Below are 18,754 nucleotides of genomic sequence, written 5' to 3'. Positions count from 1 at the left end.
TCCCTTTCATTGCATGTTGTTCTACTCTTTTATGTGTTTCTTCTACTGCTTTCTCTCTGATTAGCTTCATGCCAGTTGGTGGGGTGTAACCTGCTAAGGAGAAGATAACTTTTTTACCAAGTGGCAGCAACCATACACCCATGGTCTCCTGTGTCCCTTAATGAAGGCTCCAAGAAAGAGATTTTACGTTGAGTACCCAAAATCCTCTTTAATATTAACACTTCCAAATACAAGTTGAATAATACTACCTTCTGTATGACAAGCGCCCTTGCCAGATGACAGGCATATTTTCTGATACCACTACTGGTGAAGGATAATATAAACTCTGCAATTTATTACTAAACTTTATAAACATAATGACGCCTATAATAAGTAACCAGCATAAATGTGCTGCTACCGTTAACATGCAAAGCAATGGAAATACAGTGTCTGTCTACTGTTGCAATACAACTTTCCTAGCAGAACTCACCTTCACAAGCACCTTCCGTAGCTGATCAAAGTATTTGGGGAAATTGGCTTCTACTGGAAGGTCTTCTATAGCTAGGAAGGTCACCATGGACTGAATGATGTCTCCAGCAAGGTCAATGTCATCAGTTTGTAACATGATCTGCAGCACAGATTATCATTTTACACAATAATGAAAATAGGATGCAGCTACGGATGCAGATGTGACATACGGAGCAGCACTCACCTCCCCGCTGGGCTTCATGCTAAGGAGCAGGGTCCCCGAATCACGGAGGGATGTAAAACAAATCTGAAATGGAGCACTCTGCACATCTGTGTCTTCTGGTAACAGGAAGTTTTGGTTTAACCAAAGAACCACCTTTCCAAAAGTATTAAAAAAAACCTCTTTAGTTACAGATTAAAGTTTATATGACAGCTATCGGATGCGAAATTAATCACAGGACCTAGTCAGTCGGCTACGTCTGTAATCTGTGGCTGTTGGACAGGAGCCCTGAGAACCATCTAGAATTGCTGGACCAGGTCCATCAGTCACGACTGTAATCTGTGGCTACTGGATGAGAGCCCTGAGAGCCATCTAGAATTGCTGGACCCGGTCCATCAGCCACGACTGTAATCTGTGGATACTGGATGAGAGCCCTGAGAGCCATCTAGAATTGCTGGACCCGGTCCATCAGCCACGACTGTAATCTGTGGCTGCTGGACGCGAGCCTTGAAAGCCACTTAGAATTGAAGGACCGGTCCATCAGCAACATCAATAATCTGTGGCTATTGGACGCGAGCCCTGAGAGCCATCTAGAATTGCTGGACCCGGTCCATCAGCCACGACTGTAATCTGTGGCTACTGGACGCGAGCCCCGAGAGCCATCTTGAATTGCTGGACCCGGTCCATCAGACACGACTGTAATCTGTGGCTGCTGGAAGCGAGCCTTGAAAGCCACTTAGAATTGAAGCACCGGTCCATCGGTAATCTGTGGTTACTGGACGCGAGCCCTAAGAGCCACTAAGAATTGAAGGACTGGTCCATCGGCAATGCCGGTAATCTGTGGCTGCTGGACGCGAGCCCTGAGAGCCATCTAGAATTGCTGGACCTGGTCCATCTGCAACGTCGGTAATCTGTAGCTGCTGAACAGTAGCCCTGAATGCTGACATCTATTTCCTGGCATCCATGGCTATTGAAAGTACAGGCAAAGCCAGTGGCCACTCACCTGCCAGGTTCTCAAGACAACACTTCCATTTTTAGATTTAAGCTACTATCCACCTCAATACACGCGTCCCAACGGGATAGAATTGTAGTGGAAAACAATAAGTGTTGTCCTGATGACCGAAAAGTACTACAGCTGCAAGATTTGGGTGTTTATCAGAACTGACTGCACAGAAGATGATAAAATAATACACGAGGGATGAGATCAATACATCTCCCTGACCTGGGGTCCAGAAATGATTACGTTTACCGTGGGATTTATGGGGTAGGGTCCTTTGGGTCTGCGTCAACTTGCAAGATGGTTTGAGCCGTCACATGTTTGGCTCAGTGAAGATCTGTCTGCACTCCTGACATGAATATTTTAGTAAACGCTTTGCATCCACCATGATAGAACAATTGCGGAACGTAAATTCTTACGTCTACGTGTTAGGCTGCTCTATTATTCCTCTTGGAAATGCATAACTAAATGAAAATTGGGTGTAGATTCCCCTTGGTAATAGGGAATGTTCCTAAACAGTATTTGGGCTCATTCAGACACCAGTAATTTGTCTCATACGCAAAAACGGTTTGCGTTTCCTCAGTTTTTTCTTTTCAGATTTTCATCAATTTTTCTGGTATGCAAAGAAAGAAAAAGGAGGTGTTCGAAGTTTTTCCTATTAGACAATGACTGCACATGGATGCACACAGATGGCATCTGAGTATTGTCCAAATTTTTCATGATCCCATAAACTTGCATGGGTGCGTTTCCTCCGCGACTCAGATCAAAATCAGGCATGATTCCTTGTTTTGTTGCGGACCACCGGATCCACAAAAATGCACGTACATGTGAACAACCCCATAGACTATAATAGGTACAAATTCTAAAAGACAGAAATAACTCCTATAATAATAATAATTAATAAACTGATGTCAGAATCAGCCTAATACACTGCTTAAAAAAATAAAGGGAACACTTAAACAACAGAATATAACTCCCAGTAAATCAAACTTCTGTGAAATCAAACTGTCCACTTAGTAAGCAACACTGTTTGACAATCAGTTTCACATGTAGTTGTGCAAATGGAGTAGACAACAGATGAAAATTATTGCCAATTATCAAGACACCCTCAATAAAGGAGTGGTTCTGCAGGTGGGGACCACACACCACATCTCAGTACCAATGCTTTCTGGCTGATGTTTTGGTCACTTTAATGTTGGTTGTGCTTTCATTCGTGGTAGCATGAGACGGACTCTACAACCCACACAAATGGCTCAGGTAGTGCAGCTCATCCAGGATAGCACATCAATGCGAGCTGTGGCAGGAAGGTTGCCGTGTCTGTCATCGTAGTGTTCAGAGGCTGGAGGTGCTACCAGGAGACAGGCCAGAACACCAGGAGACATGGAGGGGGCCGTAGGAGGGCAACAACCCAGCAGCAGGACTGCTACCTCCGCCTTTGTGCAAGGAGGAACAGGAAGAGCAGTGCCAGAGCCCTGCAAAATGACCTCCAGCAGGCCACAAATGTGCATGTGTCTGCACAAATGGTTAGAAACCGATTCCATGAGGATGGTCTGAGTGCCCGACGTCCACAGATGGGGGATGTGCTCACAGCCCAACACCATGCAGGACGCTTGGCATTTGCCACAGAACACCAGGATTGGCAAATTCTTAAGTGCTTAATTCTAAAACTCTGGGCAAAACCGTCAATGAAAAAGACCTGGGTGTATGGGTGGATGACAAACTCATATTCAGTGGCCAGTGTCAGGCAGCTGCTACAAAGGCAAATAAAATAATGGGATGCATTAAAAGAGGCATAGATGCTCATGAGGAGAACATAATTTTACCTCTATACAAGAAGTCACTAGTTCGACTACACTTAGAATACTGTGCACAGTTCTGGTCTCCGGTGTATAAGAAAGACATAGCTGAACTGGAGCGGGTGCAGAGAAAAGCGACCAAGGTTATTAGAGGACTGGGGGGTCTGCAATGCCAAGATAGGTTATTACACTTGGGGCTATTTAGTTTGGAAAAACGAAGGCTAAGGGGTGATCTTATGTTAATGTATAAATATATGACGGGACAGTACAAAGACCTTTCTGTTGATCTTTTTAATCATAGAACAGGGACAGGGACAAGGGGGCATCCTCTACGTCTGGAGTAAAGTAGGTTTAAGCATAATAACAGACGCGGATTCTTTACTGTAAGAGCAGTGAGACTATGGAACTCTCTGCCGTATGATGTTGTAATGAGTGATTCATTACTTAAATTTAAGAGGGGACTGGATACCTTTCTGGAAAAGTATAATGTTACAGGGTATATACACTAGATTCCTTGATAAGGCGTTGATCCAGGGAACTAGTCTGATTGCCTTATGTGGAGTCGGGAAGGAATTTTTTTCCCCAAGGTGGAGCTTACTCTTTGCCACATGGGTTTTTTTGCCTTCCTCTGGATCAACATGTTAGGGCATGTTAGGTTAGGCTATGGGTTGAACTAATAACTATATGTAACTATGTAACTAAATTCGCCACTGGCGCCCTGTGCTCTTCACAGATGAAAGCAGGTTCACACTGAGCACGTGACAGACGTGACAGAGTCTGGAGACGCCGTGGAGAGCGATCTGCTGCCTGCAACATCCTTCAGCATGACCGGTTTGGCAGTGGGTCAGTAATGGTGTGGGGTGGCATTTCTTTGGCAGGCCGCACAGCCCTCCATGTGCTCGCCAGAAGTAGCCTGACTGCCATTATGTACCGAGATGAGATCCTCAGACCCCTTGTGAGACCATATGCTGGTGCGGTTGGCCCTGGGTTCCTCCTAATGCAGGACAATGCCAGACCTCATGTGGCTGGAGTGTGTCAGCAGTTCCTGCAAGATGAAGGCATTGAAGCTATGGACTGGCCCGCCCGTTCCCCAGACCTGAATCCGATTGAACACATCTGGGACATCATGTCTCGCACCATCCAGCAACGTCACGTTGCACAACAGACTGTCCAGGGTTTGGCGGATGCTTTAGTCCAGGTCTGGGAGGAGATCCCTCAGGAGACCATCAGCCGCCTCATCAGGAGCATGCCCAGGCATTGTACAGTAGGGAGGTCATACAGGCACGTGGAGGCCACACACAATACTGAGCATCATTTCCTTGTCTTGAGGCATTTCCACTGAAGTTGGATCAGCCTGTAATTTGATTTTCCACTTTGATTTTGAGTTTCATTCCAAATCCAGACCTTCGTGGGATATTCATTTTGATTTACATTGATAATTGTTATGTTTTATTGTTCTGAACACATTCCACTATGCAATGAATACAAATTTGCAACTGGAATATTTCATTCAGAGATATCTAGGATGTGGTATCTTAGTGTTCCTTTTATTTCTTTGAGCAGTGTATTTAATTTATTCCTACATTTCCAGGAGGAATGATAGATGAATTGCACAATGCATAAGTGAAAGGAAACATGCTCCAAAGTTTGGAACCAAGGTGTCAGGGGGTCTGACGGGTGCCCCTTAAGCAGACTATATGGAGGTGATCAACACATTCCCTGCATCTACACACTAATAAATTAGGTATACCCATTTCATCTTTACAGAAAATCTTGCTGATAACACAAGACTTACCCTCTGAACGCGCTCATTGATGGTGAAGGTGACATAGCTGGAAGGCTCTGGGGTGGAGACAGCATTACCAAGTACGTACATGGAGAAGCGAGGGAGCTGCCGTGTCAGTTCAAAGACATGAAATTGGACGCTGTTCACAAGAGAAATGTTCAGAGATCAGTGGTAAATACAGGCAAGATCTGAAACGCATTCATGACAATGCTGTCTAATACTCACCAGGATCAGCTAGTTCTTTTATTTCCATAGGGTCTATGAAAAATGTAAGCTGGAACCTTGTGCCCGAGCACAAACTCCATAGCGGGACCCCAACCAACCATGTGCTATGTATACTATTGCTTCTACTCTAAATAGATAGGCCGCATACCGAAGGGCCATCTATCAGCATGGCTTAGATATGCCTAAAGGGGTTTTCCAGTTTCAGAAAAACTATCCCACGGCTGCAGATTATTTAGAAAAACCCTTATCTTTTCTCACCCTTCCCAGGTCCAATGCTAAGTCTCTGCCGCTGCTCCTGATGTTTGTTATTGTCTGCAGCACTGACATCACGTCAACAGTGCTATAGTCAATCAGTGAGCTCAGGATATCATCTCCAGCAGAGTCGCTGAGCTCATTGATCGGCTGCAGTGATCTTGACATGACGTCAGAGCTGTAGACTACAACAGGCATCAAAAGCAGCGGACCCGGAGAGGGGGAGTAAAGTACAGACTGTTTTTTCAACTAACAGCAGCTGGGGGACAGGGGTTTTCTGAAACCGGAATACCCCTTTAAAGGCAGACAAGACTAAGGGTCTTTCTAAATTGCCTGTAACAAGTGTTAGGAGACAATATAGGAAGCCATTTAGATTACACTGTGCACAATCATGTGTATCCTCATGCAGGAGATCGCATGTCATCAGCTTAGAGGATACAATCAGTGACAAATGTGAATAATCGTTCATGGTTCATTTGCAGCAAATGTTTAAAGTGAACGATGATTACAAATAATTTGTTAGAACAATTACCCGGATAGGTCTGAAGCTACACATTGTCTTTGGCTGCAACACAGGTCACGTACCCAAAGATAGATGTACGCCGCTGCTACATCACAGCATAATGCAAGTGAATAGGGTCACATAGTGGCCCGCAAGGTACTGCGATGACCTACTCGGAAATAATTCCAAATCTTCCTGACTTTTTGCGATTTTTGCTATTGCAATACCTTGTGAGTCTTAAGGCTGAGTCACACATAACGATATCGTTAACGATATCGTTGCAACGTCACGCTTTTGGTGACGTAGCAACGATCCCGCTAACGATTATCGTTATGTTTGACAGCGACCAACGATCAGGCCCCTGCTGGGAGATCGTTGGTCGATGGGAATGATCAGGACCTTTTTTTGGTCGCTGATCACCCGCTGTCATCGCTGGATCGGCGTGTGTGACGCCGATCCAGCGATGTCGTTCACTTGTAACCAGGGTAAATATCGGGTTACTAAGCGCAGGGCTGCGCTTAGTAACCCGATATTTACCCTGGTTACCATTGTAAAAGTTAAAAAAAAAAACAGTACATACTCACATTCTGATGTCTGTCACGTCCCCCGGCGTCCACTGACTGTGTCAGCGCCGGCCATAAAGCAGAGCACAGCAGTGACGTCACCGCTGTGACTGCCGGCGCTGACACATTCAGTGCAGGGAAGCCGCCGGCGGGGGACGTGACAGACATCAGAATGTGAGTATGTACTGGTTTGTTTTTTTTTAACTTTTACAATGGTAACCAGGGTAAATATTGGGTTACTAACCCGATGTTTACCCTGGTTACCCGGGTGCTGCAGGGGGACTTCGGCATCGTTGAAGACAGTTTCAACGATGCCGAAGTCGTTCCCCTGATCGTTGGTTGCTGGAGAGAGCTGTCTGTGTGACAGCTCCCCAGCGACCACACAACGACTTACCAACGATCACGGCCAGGTCGTATCGCTGGTCGTGATCGTTGGTAAGTCGTTTAGTGTAACGGTACCTTTAAGGTGACCCCATTCGCTTGCATTACAATGCCCTTCAGTCGCTCATGCATGTGTTTTCAACAGCGACATGAAACCTGACAATTTCGCAGGTACCATCCTACTCTTCACTGACAGATCATGTTGGAGGAAGAGATATATCAGGCATTTTTAACTTCATAGGCTGACCTTTTGTGGATAACAGCCGGCGCCGTGTGTCTGACAATGTGTATTGAAGGGGTGAGGAGGAAAAGCTGTTGGCCATCAATAGCCGAGCGGGTTATCGCTGGTGGGAATAAAGGATCGGATATTGAAAATCAACATGCCAGGTCCTTCTTATCTGTCAGGACGTCCATCCATATTACCTGGTCGGGCATTCCTGCCATCGGTGAGTTGAGCCGACACTGACCTAATGTATAAGGGTGCCAATAGAAATCAAATTGTGACTCCGTATACTAACCCCCCGAAAAAAATAACACCGATCAATCAATAAATTAGGGAATGTGATTGTATTCTGTCTTTCCAGTTTGGGCACCAAGTATGGGATCAAACTCTGGTTGCCCACCAGTCTCGTCCACCTTCTTATGCAGTGACGTGTGGCTACACCTTGTGCCAACACAGACCGTCATGGTGGACTGTGCTCGTGGTATAATCTTACCTGCTCTTGTAACCCACAAAAGCTTTTATGTGCAGATCCACAGGGACATCTTTAGGAGGGCAGATTGGTACTCGAATACGACCGGTTAGATGTTGGGAACTGGGGTGTACGACATGGCTCTCGCCCTCAAATATTCCTTCAGCAAAGATAAGTATGGCGCGTATAATTGTGTCTATGGAAATAAAATCACGTTGTAAGGTCCAAATGTGTAGTGTTTAGTAGATAAGGCTCGGATCATAGACGCACTATGGCTTTCCTTTCTGCTGGAGCCATGATAAATCGGTTATAATACTATTTTGTAATTAACCTTATAGGGGTTGTCCGGGCTTGGAACAAAAGTCTGCCATCACAGTGTAAAGGGGGGTAGGGGGGATCCAAGGAACTTCGGATTCTAAGACTTATCCTTGACTGTGGAGTGATCAAAGAAGATGCCCCACTTTGTCTACTAGTAACATGAATGGAGATTTGGGTGCTGCTCTGTAGTCCACTCTGGGGACACAGAAAGGACCCCAGAATTATCTGTTCGCTAAGCCTGCCATTGGGGCACACTCAGTGCTTGGGTCATAGTGACACAGAGGATAGTGTCTTACCATACAGGAGTATACAAATTATTGATGAGCAAAAAGATGAGTAACAACGCCTCAAGTGGTGCAATAATGCACATCAAGAGGACCAAGTAATAGCAAGAGGCTCCCCAGAAGTGCACATTAAGGGGCGCACATTCAGTTTAAGTGCAATGCAGCGTAGAGACCCGTTGGGTCTGTGAGTGGCAAAACACGCTGCCGGCCAATCAGAGGCCAGTAGCTGACGTATATGTGCAACGTCGCATGGCAGTGATGTCATGAGCTCCCAACGCTTGCATGCTGAAGTCAGCTGCCGGCTTCAGAAGAGATGGCTGCGTGGCGGGGGTGTGGACAGAAGATGAAAATAGTTTATTTTTCTCTATGCATCAAAAACCAGCAGCAGAATGGGGGACATATATACGAGGATGGAGGGCATATGTGTATATATACATATATATATAAACCCGGAAGAAGGACATGTATGCGAGGATGGAGGGTTATATATACATATATATACACTCACCGGCCACTTTATTAGGTACACCTGTCCAACTTCTTGTTAACACTTAATTTCTAATCAGCCAATCACATGGCGGCAACTCAGTGCATTTAGGCATGTAGACATGGTCAAGACAATCTCCTGCAGTTCAAACCGAGCATCAGTATGGGGAAGAAAGGTGATTTGAGTGCCTTTGAACGTGGCATGGTTGTTGGTGCCAGAAGGGCTGGTCTGAGTATTTCAGAAACTGCTGATCTACTGGGATTTTCACGCACAACCATCTCTAGGGTTTACAGAGAATGGTCCGAAAAAGAAAAAAAATCCAGTGAGCGGCAGTTCTGTGGGCGGAAATGCCTTGTTGATGCCAGAGGTCAGAGGAGAATGGGCAGATTGGTTCGAGCTGATAGAAAGGCAACAGTGACTCAAATCGCCACCCGTTACAACCAAGGTAGGCCTAAGAGCATCTCTGAACGCACAGTGCGTCGAACTTTGAGGCAGATGGGCTACAGCAGCAGAAGACCACACCGGGTACCACTCCTTTCAGCTAAGAACAGGAAACTGAGGCTACAATTTGTACAAGCTCATCGAAATTGGACAGTAGAAGATTGGAAAAACGTTGCTTGGTCTGATGAGTCTCGATTTCTGCTGCGACATTCGGATGGTAGGGTCAGAATTTGGCGTAAACAACATGAAAGCATGGATCCATCCTGCCTTGTATGGAGCATCTTTGGGATGTGCAGCTGACAAATCTGCGGCAACTGTGTGATGCCATCACGTCAATATGGACCAAAATCTCTGAGGAATGCTTCCAGCACCTTGTTGAATCTATGCCACGAAGAATTGAGGCAGTTCTGAAGGCAAAAGGGGGTCCAACCCGTTACTAGCATGGTGTACCTAATAAAGTGGCCGGTGAGTGTATATATATACACACACATATACAAGTTAGGTCCATATATATTTGGACAGAGACACAATTTTTCTAATTTTGGTTATAGACATTACCACAATGAATTTTATACAAAACAATTCAGATGCAGTTGAAGTTCAGTCTTTCAGCTTTCATTTGAGGGTATCCACATTAAAATTGGATGAAGGGTTTAGGAGTTTCAGCTCCTTAACAAGTGCCACCCTGTTTTTAAAGGGACCAAAAGTAATTGGACAATTGACTCCAAGGCTATTTCATGGACAGGTGTGGGCAATCCCTTCGTTATGTCATTCTCCATAAGCAGATAAAAGGCCTGGAGTTGATTTGAGGAGTGGTGCTTGCATTTGGAAGGTTTTGCTGTGAAGTAAACATGCGGTCAAAGGAGCTCTCCATGCAGGTGAAACAAGCCATCCTTAAGCTGCGAAAACAGAAAAAACCCATCCGAGAAATTGCTACAATATTAGGAGTGGCAAAATCTACAGTTTGGTACATCCTGAGAAAGAAAGAAAGCACTGCAGAACTCATCAATGCAAAAAGACCTGGGCGCCCACGGAAGACAACAGTGGTGGATGATCGCAGAATAATCTCCATGGTGAAGAGAAACCCCTTCACAACAGCCAACCAAGTGAACAACACTCTCCAGGAGGTCGGCGTATCAATATCCAAATCTACCATAGAGAGAAGACTGCATGAAAGTAAATACAGAGGGTTCACTGCACGGTGCAAGCCACTCATAAGCATCAAGAATAAAAAGGCTAGACTGGACTTTGCTAAAAACATCTAAAAAAGCCAGCACAGTTCTGGAAGAACATTCTTTGGACAGATGAAACCAAGATCAACCTCTACCAGAATGATGGAAAGAGAAACGAATGGGGAAGGCGTGGTACAGCTCATGATCCAAAGCATACCACATCATCTGTAAAACACGGCGGAGGCAGTGTGATGGCTTGGGCATGCATGGCTGCCAGTGGCACTGGGTCACTAGTGTTTATTGATGATGTGACACAGGACAGAAGCAGCCGAATGAATTCTGAGGTATTCAGAGCCATACTGTGTGCTCAGATCCAGCCAAATGCAGCCAAACTGATTGGTTGTCGTTTCATACTACAGATGGACAATGACCCAAAACATAAAGCCAAAGCAACCCAGGAGTTTATTAAAGCAAAGAAGTGGAATATTCTTGAATGGCCAAGTCAGTCACCTGATCTCAACCCAATTGAGCATGCATTTCACTTGTTAAAGACTAAACTTCAGACAGAAAGGCCCACAAACAAACAGCAACTGAAAACCACCGCAGTGAAGGCCTGGCAGAGCATCAAAAAGGAGGAAAGACAGCGTCTGGTGATGTCCATGAGTTCAAGACTTCAGGTAGTCATTGCCAACAAAGGGTTTTCAACCAAGTACTAAAATGAACATTTTATTTACAATTATTGAATCTGTCCAATTACTTTTGGTCCCTTTTAAAACAGGGTGGCACATGTTAAGGAGCTGAAACTCCTAAACCCTTCATCCAATTTTAATGTGGATATAATCTTGTCAAAATCTTGGGCATGTATGACCAGTCATTTCACACTGGGGAGAATAGGACTCTCGTTCTCTGCATCAGAGGGTGAGACATTGAAAACTTCTGCCTATACTGCTATATCAACTAAGTGAGCAGAGTTTTGCGTGAGAGACCGTATCCTTCACGTTATACAATTACTGATCCGCCATTACACAGGGGCCATCCTCACCATTTGATGTAGAAATGCTGAGCTCCACATGTGCAGACTGGGTCTCGGAGCCCAGGCTTACAGATAGAGCCGTCTGCAGCTGCGTATTCGCTGGTATCACTCCCATCTGTCCGTCAGGCTCGCTGACTTGAACCCGTAATTCTGCCTGCTGCAAAGAACAATCCGCTATCAGCTGAGGATATTACACTGGCGCTGTGCACGGCGGTATGTGTGTACATTGTATGATCAACCTTCGAGTTCTCCTGATAGTTCTTCAGCTCCAGCATCAAGTTCTGCTTCTTCTGACTGAGCTCTCGGACAAGTTCCTGTTCCACACTTGTATCCATCAGACTTCCCGCCGTCTCCTGGCTAGAAGGTAGGTAGCCTCTCACTGTGGGCAAAAAGAAAACTGTCCCTAACCAAATGATCAGGTTTAAATATTAATTATCACATAATCTTTATTATATGACAACAATTAGGCTTCAATGGAGGCCAACTATAACCCACTCTGACTTGTTATGTTAAGACATCTGGTTGTGCACGGAATGGTTCTGCACAGGGTGTGACTGGGTCTGCGTAGGACATGATGGGGTCTGAGTAGGGTATGTTGAGGTCTGCGTAGGGCACGATGGGGTCTGCACTGGGCGTGACCTGGTCTGCATAGGTTTTTATCCTTTGCAGTATTCAAGAATGTTTTTATCTCTTGATAGCAAACAGTAATAATTAGAATACAAGCCTGTGCTCACTACTCCCCAAGTGTCGTAAGCTTGGTTTGGCCAGGATGCTGCCCATTGTGTGCTACAGTCTCTTTATAACAAATGTTAGATCGAGCTGGAGACTGTAATTGGGACACTTTAAATTGTCACAGTACTTTCAGATAATTTGATCACATTTGATAGATGTGACATCATAGACTGATAACAAGAAGTGGAGGCTGTTCTTTGTGAGGGAAGAAAAGAAAGTACCAGCTCCTACAGTGCTGGCAGAATGATGATGAAGAGAACTGACCCACTTAAAAAGAGAGGATGGAAGCACTCAATCGCTCTTCGTTTAAGTAGCTGCAACTAAGACATTCCCTAAAAGCCCAGTTCTCAGATACTGGTAATTCTCTCGTATCTTCATACCCCCTGTTTGGCAATCTAAGGAGCCAGGGACCCCAGGGGTTGATCTCCTCGTTATACACCTGGTTACTAAGCGGGAGATGCTCCTCTTCGCCATTGTTGGTTGAGGCCAAATGGAGGACAGTAACACCCTCCTTATTAGAGGATTGGAGCGAGGCCGTGACCTCCCCACAGTATGTTCCTTGGCAATTAATAACAGGCTAGTCCTAATGTATAGTCCATCAATGGTTCCTGACTCCTACCAGGTTATATACAATGTGTAGATCCACCACCGCAGACTGGCATAGGTGTTGGGAAGAGGCGGCAGAGTTTATACACCTGTGGTATTACCATACATGTGGTATTACCGTCCTATTGAGGACTTTTGAAAAGAGGTCCTAGCTATCCTCATCGAGATCATACTATCGCCCTAAGGTGTGTAGCCCGGCCCCGCTACCCTTGCACTCTTCTCAGGGAAACTTTGTTTTTGGCATATGAGGCTATCACCTGAGATGGATGGGTAGAAGACCCCAACAAATTTCACACTGGGTCAGTATGGTAAATACTGCAGATTCCTATGAGGGTGGTCCTCAAAAAATGTTGAAGGTATGAAAACATTAGTCCCCAGGCGATGAGGAGTATTCTCTCATGATATATGTGATGTTTGGTGCCTAACGTTGGTGCCTTATGGTTTTGGATAAGATATTAGACCCATGGTATAATAAGGGCAAGGTTAACTTTGCCGGACAGTATTAATGAGAAATACTGTTTGTTCCTTTATTCTATATGATGTGACCTTGTTATGTTGCATAATATTAAAAAAAAAAAAAAAATAGTTAAAAAAAATGGGATATTACAGAGCATGAGAAATGGGACCGAGGACATAGTAGACTGGTATGGGCACCCAAGGCAGTTTAAACGTATTGATGGGGTGAGGCCAACAAGACCCTACGTTGGCTCTGGTCTCCTAACCTTATAAATGAGGCAGTTGCATTGTGGTCAGGAGACCCGTGGTCAGGCCAGCCCTGAACATGGACTGTAAAACGTGTGAATGTGCCCTGCCATGTTTTCTCATGATATGTGCTCACCTTCCCCGTCTATAGAACAGCAGATAAGTTGGGTTTTTCCATCCATCCGGTAATCTCCTTCTACCACTCCAGCAATAGAGGACGAGAAGTTATCCTTAAAGATCACTTCTCCTGTGCGGTCGCTGCGGGCATCCACCTTTATAACATCCCCAAAGATAATAATTAGGTAATAAACAACAGCAGCTCAAACTGTGGGAACAAACACAGCAACATATGCGGTAATCCTGCGGTAATCCTTCATAGATCAATTTATTAATAGTCTCCTACATTTAGGCATAAACTGCAAAAACAACCTCTCTGCATCAGAAATTTGGCTCGTGCCGCTGGCCATGTCAGACGCTTTTCCTCCCGGCTCGCTCACTTTACACCAATATTTTGCACACCGTTTGCAAACTGGCACAATGTAGGCAACACGGCCTTTTCAAGACACTTTTTAACCCTTGCTTGAGTAAGTACATAGCTCAGATCGCTGGCTGCTGTTTAACCACTTACATGCCATTGTCCATCTATGACAGCGACATTTAAATTGTTTTGTTATATGTGCGTGCCCGAATTTGAGGGGGGCAGATGGGCTAAGGATTTGCCATCATTGCACAGCCTGTGGCTGTAAAGAAAAAAAAACAAAACGTCTGAACTGCCATTTTTTATCATCTTGCATCCCCCTAAATATTGGAATAAAAAGCAACCAATGCTACCAATAGACCCCAAAAAAATATACTTTCACGCAGCTCAATGAAGAAATAAAAAAGTTACGGGTCTTGGAAGGGTTTGTTTTTTTTCTTCATTTACAAATTTCTCAATTTTTTTTTTTTTACCACAGGAATGTAAAAAAGAAAGACAAAAACACACACTTGGTATTGTTGACATTGTACTGACCTGAAGAATAATTTTACTGCTCAATGAACACTGTAATCGCAAAACTCAAAAAGCAATGGTTGAATTGCATTTTTTGTTTTTGTTTCCACTAATTTTTCTTCCGTTTTTTTGCAGTACATTTTATAGTAAAGTAAATGGTGTAACAGAAGATGACAATCCGAAAACCATACCATAGCATATATAAATGCATGACCAGTTTGGCAGTGGGTCAGTAATGGCGTGGGGTGGCATTTCTTTGGAGGGCCGCACAGCTCTCCATGTGCTTGCTAGAGGTAGCCTGACTGCCATCAGGTACCAGGATGAGACCCTCAGACCCCTTAGGAGACCATATGCAGGAGCTCATCAGGAGCATGCCCAGGCGGTGTAGGGAGGTCATACAGGCATGTGGAGGCCACATAGACTACTGAGCATCATTTCCTTGTCTTGAGGCATTTCCACTGAAGTTGGATCAGCCTGTAATTTGATTTTCCATTTTTATTTCGAGTATCATTCCAAATCCAGACCTCCATGGGATATTAGTTGTGATTTACATTGACCATTTTTTTGTTTTATTAGTCTCAACACATTCCACTATGCAATGAGTAAAGAATTGCAACTGGAATATTTCATTCAGAGAAATATCTAGGATGTGGTATTTTACTGTTCCCTTTATTTTTTGAGCAGTATATATATCTATATATGAAATAAAATTCAAATAATGGAAATCATGATTTGGAAGAAATGGGAGGAAAAAAAATAAAAGTGCAAAAATGAAAATATGTCACATCATGAAGGGGATAAAAAGTGTAATCTACTAAGATGCAAACAGTGTCTAAAATTGGAATCTGTCACCAGGTTTTTTGCACCAAATCTGAAAGCAGCATACTAAAGGGGCAGAGACCCTAATTCCAGCAATGTGTCACTTACAGGACTGCTCGCTGCACTTTTGATAAAAATCAGTGTTTTATAAGCAAGCGATTATGAGTACGGGACTAGGTGTCTGGTGTCTCCTAGTCCAACCCCACCCCAACCACTGATTGCCAACTTTTGTCAATATACAGTATACACAGAAAGCTGCCAATCAGTAGTGCTGGCGGGATTATATACAGCTCAGCATTTTGAGCTCTGCTAGATCTGTAGCAGAGAAAACTGTGATTCTATCACAACTACGGCACCCAGTAAACTAAGTGACACATCGTTGGAATCAGGGTCTCTGTCGCTACATCATACTGTTGTCAGATTACATAGCAGAACATGCTGACAGATTCCCTTAAAAAAAACTGCTGCTACAACTATGACAGCATTTATATTGATCTACCATTCCAGGACAAGTCACTGGGTAACAAAAGGTGTATAAAGGTCAGGGGCTGTATTAAAATCTGTCTGCATATTTACATCCCACTGATCAAAGGTGACATGCACACATGCATGTGCGTCATTTTACCTCCAGAATAAAGACACTTACCTTTCCATTGGACCATCCCGTGATCAGCTCACAAACCCCATCAGAATTAAGGTCGAAGGCGTGGATGCTCATTGCAAGGTTTTTGGACTGTGAAAGGAAACATATGGACATTATAGGGTTCAAAAAGCAAAGCAGCGACAACAGTCACTACAAAAAGTCTCTCATGCCCTCACGTTTATACCACATTAGTATAAATGTCACATTCTTCAAATTTTTTAATTAACCCCTTAATGACCGCCAATACGTCTTTTAACTGACCTGAGATATAAGAGAATAGCCTCCCCATACTGGTGACAATCCAGCAGCTGTCGGCAGTCCACTGTAGCTGACAACTTGCTGTATCAGCCATGATAAGCGTTTGCACCGTCCAAATCTGTTTAACCCCTTAGATGCTGCTGTCAACAATGACTACATCAGTATAAATGGTTAACAGAGTGTGGGGGCTTCCTCTTTATCCAAACTGGTGCCCTCAGATCATGATTTTGTGGTCCTGATGTTTGCCATGGCAATTCACGACCAAATAGCGGCGTTACAGTCTGACGGCTCTAGTAATCTGTTCAGAAGTTAGAGGCATTTAGGTGATAAAAAGAGGGATTTTTGGTACTTACCGTAAAATCTCTTTCTTGGAGCCTTCATTGGGGGACACAGGACAACCATGGGTGTATGCTGCTGCTGCTAGGAGGCTGACACTATGCAAAAAAAGGAAAAACGGCATGGCTCCTCCCTGGCAGTATACACCCACCGACAGGCACCAAGTACCTCAGTTAGTGCAAAAAGCAGTAGGAGAAGCGACAGAACTCATAATAGTAAAAGTACCAACTCAACTAGGGCCTCCAGGCCCCAAACACGGTACCAGAACAAACAAGTAGGGAGGGTGCTGTGTCCCCCAATGAAGGCTCCAAGAAAGAGATTTTACGGTAAGTACCAAAAATCCCTCTTTCTTTATCGCTTCATTGGGGGACACAGGACAATCATGGGACGTCCAAAAGCAGTCCCGGAAAAGGGTGGGTAGAAAGGAAATGAGAAAAGGTCTCAGGTAGGCCGGTGTGCGACCGCCGCCTGCAGTACCTTCCTACCAAGACCTGCATTGGACGAGGCTTGGGTATGAACCCGATAGAACCTCGTAAACGTGTGCAAAGACGACCAGGTTGCGGCCTTGCAAACTTGTAAGGCGGAGGCCTGGTGGCAAACAGCCCAAGAAGCTCCGACAGCTCTGGTGGAGTGAGCTTGCACCCCCGGAGGAGGACGTGCCTCATGAACAAGGTACGATTCTGAAATTGCCCAGCGAATCCAGCGCAAAATGGTGGATTTAGACGCTTGAAAGCCCTTCCCCCGACCCTCGGAAACGACAAGGAGAGAATCGGATTGACGGAAAGGAGCGGTTCTAGAAAGATAGACCCGAACGGCCCTGACAACGTCAAGCTTGTGAAGGGACTTCTCCAAAGGATGAGCCGGAGAAGGGCAAAATGATGGAAGGACAATGTCTTCGTTGATGTGGAAAGCCGAGACCACCTTGGGAAGGAATTCGGGAACCGGTCGAAGAACGACCTTATCCTGATGAAGAATCAGGAAGGGGGAACGACATGACAGGGCTGCCAACTCGGAGACCCTCCTTATGGATGTAATGGCAATGAGGAAGGCGACCTTCCAAGAGAGAAGGGAAAAGGCCACGTCATGAAGAGGCTCAAAGGGAGCAGCCTGAAGAGCACCAAGGACCAGGTTAAGGTCCCAAGGTTTCAAGGGAGGACGGAAAGGAGGGGCGATATGCGCAACTCCCTGTAGAAAAGTCCGAACCTGGTGAATGGAGGAAAGGTCACTCTGGAAGAGGATCGACAGAGCGGACACTTGTCCCTTGAGTGTGCTGAGGGATAAGCCTGAATCGAGACCAGACTGGAGGAAACCGAGAAGATACGGAAGAGAAAAGGACATTGGAAAAACTTCATTAGTTTCACACCATCGGAAGAACGCTTTCCAGTATCTGTGGTAGATACGGGAAGAAGCCGGTTTTCTGGCTCTGATCATGGTCTGTATGACCTGGGGAGAGAGACCAGAGTTTTTCAAGACTGCGGCCTCAACAGCCATGCCATTAAACTCAGCGACTGAGAACTCTGGTGGAAGTGAGGTCCCTGCGAGAGGAGGTCTGGCCTATCCGGAAGTCTCCAAGGAGTGTCCGTGAGCATGTTTACGAGCTCGGCGTACCACGGCCGCCTTGGCCAGTCCGGCGCTATCAGTATGACTGGAATCCCTTCCAACTTGATCTTCTTTACCACCCTTGGAATCAAGGGGAGGGGTGGGAACAGGTAGGGAAACTGAAACTGGGACCATGGAATTACCAGAGCGTCGTGGCCGACGGCAGGAAGATCCCGGGACCTGGCGACAAACTGAGGGACCTTGCGGTTCATCCGGGACGCCATAAGATCGACGTCTGGCGTACCCCAGCGGAGGCAAATTTGATTGAAGACTGCGGGGTGGAGAGACCACTCGCCCGCTGCTAGGCCCTGGCGACTGAGAAAGTCGGCTGCCCAGTTTTCGACCCCGGGGATATGAACGGCTGATATGGCCGGAACGTGGCGTTCCGCCCACCGAGCAATCTTTGCCACTTCTGCCATTACTTGGCTGCTGCGAGTCCCGCCCTGGTGGTTTAAGTACGCCACGGCTGTGG

General features: G+C 45.4%; 1 protein-coding gene across 2 annotated transcripts in view; it reads right to left on the bottom strand.

Moving 5' to 3' along the window:
- Positions 1–18,754, bottom strand: part of BBS2 (Bardet-Biedl syndrome 2) — a 77,809-nt gene that overhangs the window by 9,944 nt on the left and 49,111 nt on the right. For both annotated transcript variants that reach the window (XM_077288290.1, XM_077288291.1), the window contains exons 8-15: positions 16,093–16,179; positions 13,773–13,908; positions 11,836–11,975; positions 11,606–11,753; positions 7,886–8,057; positions 5,256–5,385; positions 692–823; positions 470–607 (exon numbers count right to left, since the gene is read on the bottom strand). In XM_077288290.1, the coding sequence (XP_077144405.1) occupies positions 470–607; positions 692–823; positions 5,256–5,385; positions 7,886–8,057; positions 11,606–11,753; positions 11,836–11,975; positions 13,773–13,908; positions 16,093–16,179 (1,083 nt within the window). The remainder of the gene's footprint in view (positions 1–469; positions 608–691; positions 824–5,255; positions 5,386–7,885; positions 8,058–11,605; positions 11,754–11,835; positions 11,976–13,772; positions 13,909–16,092; positions 16,180–18,754) is intronic.

Source organism: Ranitomeya variabilis, chromosome 2 (assembly GCF_051348905.1).
Source record: "Ranitomeya variabilis isolate aRanVar5 chromosome 2, aRanVar5.hap1, whole genome shotgun sequence".
Classification (NCBI taxonomy): domain Eukaryota; kingdom Metazoa; phylum Chordata; class Amphibia; order Anura; family Dendrobatidae; genus Ranitomeya; species Ranitomeya variabilis.
The sequence above is the reverse complement of the archived record's forward strand: the minus strand, read 5'-3'. Positions and strand labels throughout refer to the sequence as shown.